At 39.3% G+C, this 9,374-nt stretch overlaps 1 protein-coding gene across 4 annotated transcripts in view; it reads left to right on the forward strand.

Annotated features, from left to right (window-relative positions):
- Positions 1-476: 476 nt before the first annotated feature.
- paqr5b (progestin and adipoQ receptor family member Vb) overlaps positions 477-9,374 on the forward strand; it is a 15,955-nt gene continuing 7,057 nt past the window's right edge. Inside the window, exons 1-5 of one of the 4 annotated variants that reach the window (XM_046032780.1) lie at positions 477-557; positions 2,311-2,564; positions 2,991-3,118; positions 6,687-6,892; positions 7,554-7,680. In XM_046032780.1, coding sequence (XP_045888736.1) covers positions 2,511-2,564; positions 2,991-3,118; positions 6,687-6,892; positions 7,554-7,680 — 515 coding nt within the window. In that variant the 5' untranslated portion in view covers positions 477-557; positions 2,311-2,510. Of the gene's footprint in view, positions 558-623; positions 696-1,617; positions 1,978-2,310; positions 2,565-2,990; positions 3,119-6,686; positions 6,893-7,553; positions 7,681-9,374 lie in introns of those variants that run through there. The other 3 variants (XM_046032781.1, XM_046032779.1, XM_046032782.1) reach the window with 3 other exon arrangements.

A 9,374-nucleotide genomic window follows, 5' to 3' on the forward strand; every position in this document is an offset into this window, starting at 1 on the left:
CCTGCTTACTACTCTATGATTGTTTTTGTATACTGTATTTTGTCTGTTATGTAGCAGAAGGGAGTTATAAAACACATTTCATTTTATTACTGTGTTGTAATGTGATCTCACTACCCAAAACATGTATTTTTACATTTGTGTTTTGGAAAATCATTTCCACAAAAAACTGTACAATTTTCAAAAATGTATAATTTACTCTGTACACATGTATTTTAATTTCACATACAAAGTGTTAGGCATTTGTGGATCTATTTTTACACACCTAACCGTTTTTGCACATTTGTGGATACTTTCCTGTCAATTTGTGGGTCACGCTACATTTGTGACTTCCTTTTTATGCATTTGTGGAATCTGTACCACAGAGATCTGTAAACATCTGATCTGCAAGTGTGAGAGCAGTTTACACACCAGCAGGTGGCGGTAGCGACATTGCCTCCCATGAGTTGTAAGAATATCCACTTCAGAACCCAGGGTCATCAGCAGGAGACAACCAGTCCGATAAAATCTTCCATAGGCAACCTGGATGAACAGAGTGCAGGATGTGTATGAAGTGGCAGGTATGATGTTGAGAAATGTTTTAATTTATCTGTATTGTTCACAATGCTGTTGCTACACATGGTGCTTTGTTTAAATTGTACACAGTGATGCCGTTTTGTGGTCCGAACTGAAATGAAGTGGAACCCACGCCGAATCAGGTTTTGTAGTACACCCACAGAGCACATTCCTGAACGTCAGTAATGCTGGATGGGTGTGGCTGGGTGTGATCAGAAGCACAACAGTCTTGAAACTTTCAACCAGAGAGGGTAGTGATACACTGTTTTTAGCCTGGTGTCAAGTTACTCATTACAGGAAGTGTGGTGAGCATAAATGGTACTACCAAAATATTAAAACAAAAAAACAGTCAACTTTAGCATAACTATAAAATTAGGAAGGTGTGCTAATCTGTTCCTCTCCAGAGACAAATTTTTTTTCACCATGTCCCTACAAATATTTTTGTTGTTGTCTTTTTTTCATCATCCAGCTCTCCAGGGGTATAACTCTAGGCACTTGGCTTTGTTTATTCTGTTTCCACTGAAGTCTTAATCACTTACGTATTAACTTACATATTAACTGCGCTCACTGACTCCAAGCCAAACTGAACTGACTTCTAGTCAGACATACATCTCCTGTTTAATTATTTTTGCTCTAAACCTGTGGTGTTGCTCTGGTTCTGACTGCAGCTCAACTCCTCTGAGAGAAAGTGGAATGAAATCCCAAGGTGCTCTGCCGCAGTGCATTAGTTTATCACACTGAGCTGCTGGGATTGCAGCAACATGGTGGATTACTAAAAGTGGTTTCAAAGCAAAGGCTGATGGTTTTGGAGATTGCACTTAAATTTAGAGCTGATCCGGATTAAATGTATGTACTTTAAACATACTTGGTCTACAATAATTTGGATAGACTTGTAAACAGAAGCTTGGTACAGAGGATTAGGGATTTAATAGTTCAGGTTTTCCATCAAGCCTGAGATAAAGCATTAACTTCTTTTTTAAACTTAAGCAAGCACGACGGTTTGTTATAGATGGCTGAGCTCAAAACAAAAGACATAAAATATGGCACAGCAACAAAATGTAATTGATTTTTCAAGCAAACTCAAACAAACCACAAAAAACATTTCCCACTTTCCACTTCCTAATTCTGCAGCGGCGGTGAGACGTGTTTGCTTTCATTGCTTCAGAGTTTAAACAAGATAACAGGCCCGCTCTGACTGGGCTCTGCCATCTCTGCTGGGTGTGACGGCTGTCGTCATTATGAGGGCAGATGGTGACATGTCAGGCATAACCGAGAGATGTGCAAGAAGGTGGCATGAAAGGACCTCTGTTGACTTTTCAGCCAGACCAATTCACATCCTTCATTCATTATGTCAGCCTTATCTGGACCAGCTGAAACTCCAATAGCACTCCTCTTCTGCTGCACTTGCTGAGAGTTGTTTGGCAGGTAAATGGATGAAAATATTAGCTTCAGTTGCAGACCATACATGTCAATCATAGCTGGGCTGGGGGGGGGGGTACACTGAAGGGACATTGTTTTTACTGAAACCTGTCTTACTGGCTAGACCGTCATCTCTTTGTGAGAGGATTATGCAATTACAAGAAGAGCAGCTTTGTTTTGCAAACAACAGTCTCTTATGTGAGAAGAGTGGCCATGATTTTGGTCTAATCTTGAAAAATGTTAGACTTCTTGTGGCCAAGCAGCAGTTGTGTTTGTGTGTGTGTACATGCCTTTGTGTGTGTGATTATACACCTGTGTGCACAAACCCTGTTACCACAGAGAGATGGCAGGAGGAGGAGGAGGAGTGGCACAGGTATACTGGATATTCTCGCTGGGCGTGAAGAGGGAGGAGATGAGGGAGAGAAACCTTGAGGACAGCATGGCAACACAACCATATAAAGAGGCACTCCCTGCAGACGGCCTCAGTTCAGCTCTCCTCCCCGACAGCAGCAGCAGCAGCAGAACCACTTGCAGTAGTCATGCTCAGCCTCTTCAAATTACCACGAGTCTTCACTATCAATCAAGTTCCCAAAGTAAGTTCATCTTCACCGTATCTTCACTGGACATTTCAGGTTTCACACAATCAAACTGAGCTGGACTCAAGTAGGAGAATGAGTGTTGAATGTTGAATGTTGAGAAATTTAAATAAAATGCCCGTTGTTATTTTAAAGAAGACTTTAAGTCAAAAGTGTCATTTTGCTCACACATTCAGACTGATTTACATTTTCATATTTCACTACATGAAATAAACATTACAGATAACTCTCTTATTATCTTATCTTAAAAGACCACTGGGGTATTTCACGTTAAACATGCAACACTTGATCGACTTAGAATTTCCTTAGTCTTGTGTATTTTGTTGTTGTTCCATTGTTGGAGAAAAAAAGTTTCACAAACTTGTCAAACTGACTGAATTGTCAAGACTTACCAAAAGTTTACCAAGAGTTTTCTTTCTCAAGGTTTTCCATGAGGACGGCATCATCTCCGGCTACCGACACCCCCGCAGCTCAGCCACCGACTGCGTCCTCAGCCTCTTCCAGCTGACCAATGAGACGCTCAACATCTGGACACACTTTGTTCCCACCTGGTACAGCTGAAAAATGTTTTTTTTCTGCAATACAGACTTACATGTGACAGACTTGAATGCATTTACATACAGTTGTCGTTGTGGCAAGTGGCCTCATTTGTGCAAGAGGTCACAGCTCACCAAACATGTACAGTCTTATTTTACTCAGAGAGGAAAAGGATTATCACCGCATATCAAAATGGACTACTCCCTATAGGATAGTTAAGTAACTTAAAGGTCAAGGTCAAATTTATGTTAAAGCATTTTTAAAAAAGATTTTCCAAATACTCGCTGAAGCAAATCAGAGTTCTTCTCTTCTGCTTTCTTAAGAATCAGGAAGCATTCTTTGGCCTGCTTCATGTTAAAGGTAATCTTGCACAGCTTGTTGAACTTGAATATTCTTACATAATGACATTTTCTAAAGTCGTAGCTGACAGAGGATTTATCAGATCAGTTCTTGCATATTACTGACTAAAGACTACCATTTACAGTATCTGTCCACTTAACATTCCTATTATTGTTCACTGAATGCATATATATTCATTACCATGGATGCACTCTTCAAGAAATTAAACAGATGCCAGGAGAACAGTTTACTTTGTTGTGGATACTGTACACAGTTGTCACAGGATACCAACAGTAAATGCCAAATCACTTACAGGACTTAATGCCATCATTCTGGATTGACTCAAGTAATATGTGAAGGGTTGCACATACAAACGGGTTTGTTTTGAAGACATACATCCCATCAACCATGTGGGTTCTATAGACCTGCAGTCTCACAGTGCCTCCCTGTCAACAGCCTTTTATGTGCAACAAGCCTAAACTCTCATATTACAGTTGCATTTATGCAGTGTATTTATCCTTTATTCAATTCAAACATTCCCTCAGCTCTGTCCTATACACTGTAAAAATGTCAACATGAATTTTTTGCTATACAATAAATGGATGTCCAGCTGATCGGTTAAGTAATTCCTTAAATCAAGTTGTTAAAAAAAAACATTGTAAGCTTACTAGCACAACTTCTGGCATTTGGTTTAAAAATCCTCAGACAGCATTGTTTTTACAAGTTTGAGGAAAGTTATGATGGATGTTTGGTATGTTTGTTTATGTGTCTCAGATGGCACACATGGTCTTATCTTTGATAAAAAAAAATAAAAAATTTTAAAAACAGGATAACAACTTCAACAACAACTATTGACAATAGTAACTAATCACTTATTGGCTCAACTCAGTTTCTTAAGTTTGACTTTCAGTTTATCTAAACAAAAAAGTGAAGAACGTGTGATAAAGTGAATTAACTAGTCGATTGAAGTTCTTAAACAAAAGTTGATTGTTCACGTAAGCACATCTCACTATTTAAAGATACTACAGAAATCACTGCTCCCACTTGTCATGCTGCACTTCCTCCCTACTGAGATGCCAGTTGCTTTGACTGCATGGTGTGTGTGTGTGTGTGTGTGTGTGTGTGTGTGTGTGTGTGTGTGTGTGTGTGTGTGTGTGTGTGTGTGTGTGTGTGTGTGTGTGTGTGTGTGTGGATGGGTGTGGATGGGTGTATGATGAAGATAATGTTCAGGGCACACAGGTGTTTGTGTCATGGGGCTTGGCGTAGACCTGCAGGGCAGCCACTAATGATCAGATCTATGCTTAAGGCTTTCATATGAGTCGCCACAATTAGTTAACTGCTCAGTGACGGGGAAAAGCCCAAATTATGTTGATTCGTTAATGGTGTGCACTGAGACGTGGAAACAGTGGCTGTGAATACACACACAAGCCAAACTATAGCCTCCTGATAAGACTGCTAGCTGACAATTGCAGACAAAAGTATGATTTAATTGAGCGAAACTTTACATGATACATGATTATGAACATCTGACAGGTACTGACAGATACGCAGATGACAAGCCCAGTGTATGTCTTTTGAATGCCATGAACGCAAGTAATTAAATGTCTGTCTCCGTTGTTATACAGTAGGGCATACACACATACTTTACATCACATTGTTGGCATTCTGTTTAAGCCTGCTAGAGATGGTAACTGGATTTTATACAGGAGATTTATACATTTCTGTTATTTTGTGGTTTTGCTCATTAATAAGCCTCTCTCTGACTGGCTTAATGGTTCAGTGTTCATGGTCAGCTCACAGCAAGGAGCTGTTTACATGTTCCAGTTTGTTTTGGTTAGTTAAAAAAAAATTACATTTTGGGAAATATGAGCATGAGCTATGGAGTTCAGCTGGGAGGCTCTTAGCTTAGCTTAGCATAAAGACTGGAAGCAGCAGAAAACTGCTAGCATGGCTCTCTCTACAGGTCAGAGATACAAATACAAACAGCTCTAAATTTTAGTTATTAACATGTTGGTTGATCCATAAACAAACAGAAATACAAAAATGACAAGTTGTGGTTTTACAAGAAGTTACATGCTGTAAACATTCCTCTGTCAGCATTTGGAATTCTGGAGGGAAAAGGTTACCCTGTACTTACGCCCACATTTTCAGCTACACCTATATTATCTCACTCATGTTCAAATATTCCAGCGATAGGCCTACTATTGTACAACCAGTGTGATCGTATTTCGCAATGAATCAAGCATAATCATTCATGCAGCCTACATTAATGAGAAATGAACTGATCAGTTTAGGCTGTTCAGTTAGGTGCTTGTTTTAGCTTCAGTAACTCAGTACTGAAGCAGTGATTTCACTGACAAGATACCTTCTCATGTTACTTTGACTACTCATACTTCTTAATGAGTTCATGATACTAGACTTATAAAGTAATAATTATCTCGTTGAACAGTGTTTTACTCCTGTATCCACCCCTTTAAGGATGTTACCATTTTGGGTAGAGTTAACACTTTAACTGTATAAATGTACAGATTGGTGACAAATTATAAGAAAAACTCCCAAAAGTTCCAAAATTTCTCAAAGGTGTTCATTTGGGTTTATATCTCTGTTATACTCCAAAATGTATGCTTGAAACCATTCAGTGGCCCCTCATGACTGGAAGTATCTCCATTTATCAAGTTTCTCCACTCATTTATACAATTTTTCCTTTTAATATGTCAGTCCTCTGTATGTTTATACACTCATTTGCTGCTCCTGTTTGTATTATGTATGCTGTCAGTTGCTTGACTGTTGATATGATGATCAGATTCCAAAACTAAGTCATTAGGTTTGTGTGGCTAAAGGTACAAGGTACGAGGTAGATTTATATGTCACATTACAACAGGTTGTAAAGTGAAATTGAGTTTGTAACTCCCTTCTGCTACATAGCAGACAATACACAATAATACAAAAGCAATTATAAAAATAGTAAACATTAAAAAACTATTTTCAGTGGAGCAGTGCTGAGGATGAATTTGAGTAGAAAAGTCTGATAGCGGTTGAGCAGTTTTAATCACCTGGCAAAGTCTTCCGGTCCTGGGCCCAGAGAAACTAAAGAAACTCCTAATAATTCGATCCACATGTATTACCTGTTTTTATTAGAAGATTGAACTTAATTTTGCTCTTCTTCAGATGAAAATATTATCAAATGATCTGCTGCATCCAACCCAATCTAATTAACTTAATGCAACCTGTTTCTCTTGACAGGTACTTCCTATGGAAACTAGTAACGGTGGTGCTAGTAACGAGAGCATGGCAGGACTCCTACACCTGGCCTCTGGTGATCTTTCTGCTCTCCTGTTGCATTTATCCGCTGGCGTCGAGTTGTGCTCACACCTTCAGCACCATGTCAGCACGGGCACGCCACATCTGCTTCTTCTTCGACTATGGTGCCCTCAGTTTCTACAGCCTGGGTAAGTGTATGAGGTTCACTGTCACTCGATTCACTGGGACTCAGAGTGAGAAATGGTGTTGAGTGGAGATCTCTAGGTGTGTTCCTTAACTTTATTTGTAGCTCAACCAGATATGGCATGTAGATAAGGCAGGAATGTCTTCAGATGTTGTGCTTAGTTATGTGAAACAGTGTACGCCTTGTGGTGCAAGTCAAATTTTAGGGAAACTGACAATAAAAGTGAAAACAAATTAAATCAAAACATTCTGTATTTATGTGTAAAGATTTTAAAGGTAACAAAGTTCAGCATCTCAAATAATTCAGAAAAACACAGCAGCAGAGGTGGTCTATCATAATACACATCACAACATGAATTAATTAGACATCCTCAATAGTGACACTTTGGTGTGAATGGTTATAATATTCAACTCAAGTTCAGTGTTAGGTACTGATTAAATCTCTGTTGTAAAGCAGTAGTTAGTGGTGGTGGTGAAGCCAATCCCAACTTTTTAACTGTACCGTTTTTCTGCACATGCATTTATAAGAGAAATATTGTCCTGTTTGTAATATTCTCTGTAACATCTCTTCTGTACTATCTCTCTGACATCAGTGTAGAGATAATTTTGTCTGATAGAAAACCTACACTGTTAAAATTACAACTTTGTTAATGTGTCCTGCTGCAGGATCAGCAATCATCTATTCAGCTTATGTATTCCCGGACAAGTGGGTGAACAGCTTCTTCCACCAGTGCTACATCCCCATCGCTGTGCTCAACACTGTCTTCTGCACCAGCGTGGCCTGCTACTCCAGGTATGGTGAGAGAATGAATTGTACACAGCTAATGCTAAATCTTAATCAGTGGTGGAAAGTAACTAAGTACATTCAGTACTGTAAATACTGTATGTACAGCCTTGAGGTATTTGTACTTTATTTGAGTATGAATGAGTATTCCCATTTTCCACTACTTTATACTTCTTCTTCACTAAGGGAATAGGGAATATTTGAATGCCGGACTTTTACTTATTCTTCACTGTGGTATTACTACGGTACTTTTACTTAGTTAAATATCTGAGTACTCTTACACCACTGATCTTAATGTTCTCTTTTTAAAAAAGGGTAAAATGTTATTGTGCGAGAATGCATTGCATATCCATAACAACATGCTAAATTTAGCTAGCCCCTGTTTTAAATCCCAAAGCCAAACTGTCAGAGGTGTGTATGGTGAGGCAGGTTGGAGGACCCAAATGCGGGACACACGGCTGGCAGGTTCAGTTCAAGAGATTTATTAAACCAACAAACAAAAGGCGAGCACACTTAATGGCAGAGTGGCTGATTAACAGAGTCCAAAAACAAGGTGATCCAAACAGCAATACAAGGAAACAGGGTGACAAGTCGAGCAGGGCAGGCTAAACACGACAACACGAGACAGAGCATATGCATGCGACAATGACCAGACAAAGACTAGACAGAAACACCAGGTATACATACACACACACACACACACAGCGACTGACGAGCAGGGCGGGAGCAACACAGGTGACAGACATGAGACTAACGAGACACAGGCAGGCAGGGAGAGAGCAGGGGAGAACAGTGAGACAGCCAGGCAGAGGGATACTGGAGGGAACAGATATGACACAGGTTACTGAACACATAACAGATCAGAGGAATAAAAATAAACTAATAAAGACACAAGCAGACAGATCACCAAGAACTACAACCAACAATGAAAACAGACTGAAGCTGGGATTAAAGAGAACACAGAGCAGACAAGGGCAAAATAACACAGAAGTACACAGACCAAAAGTAAACACTAAGACATGAACACCTTACTGAGAACTAAGACATGGAACCAAAACACAGACGAAATAACAGATACAGAAGGGACTACAAATAACAGGATTGAGAACTAATAATAATAATCTTTATTTGTAGAGCACTTTTCAAAAACAAGTTACAAAGTGCTTTAACAAGTGTAAAGACAATAATACCCAAGAGACAATAATACAAAAACAATACAAGATAAAAGCATGAAAAACATTGAAAAGACTAAAATACACGTTTAAGATAAATATAAAATTAGTAAAATACAATAAAATAAAAGGGATAAAATAAAGTCAAATAAGATCGGGAAAGGCTCTCCTATAAAAGTATGTTTTAAGAAGGGACTTAAAAGAGTTTACTGACTCAGCCGACCTGATTTCCTCGGGCAGGCTGTTCCAGAGCCTCGGGGCCCTGACAGCAAACGCTCTGTCCCCTTTAGTTTTCAGTCGAGACTCTGGAACAGACAACAGACCTCTGCCCGAGGATCTCAAGGTGCGTGCTGGTGTGTATGGGACTAAAAGGTCAGAAATATAACAAGGCGAGAGGCCATGAAGAGCCTTAAAAATGATCAATAGAATTTTAAAGTCAATTCTAAAACATACTGGGAGCCAGTGTAATGAAGCTAAAATAGGGGTGATGTGGTCATATTTCTTTGTTCTGGTTAAAAGCCTGGCAGCTGA

This window comes from Micropterus dolomieu, linkage group LG20 (genome assembly GCF_021292245.1).
Source record: "Micropterus dolomieu isolate WLL.071019.BEF.003 ecotype Adirondacks linkage group LG20, ASM2129224v1, whole genome shotgun sequence".
In the NCBI taxonomy this organism is placed as follows: Eukaryota; Metazoa; Chordata; class Actinopteri; order Centrarchiformes; family Centrarchidae; genus Micropterus; species Micropterus dolomieu.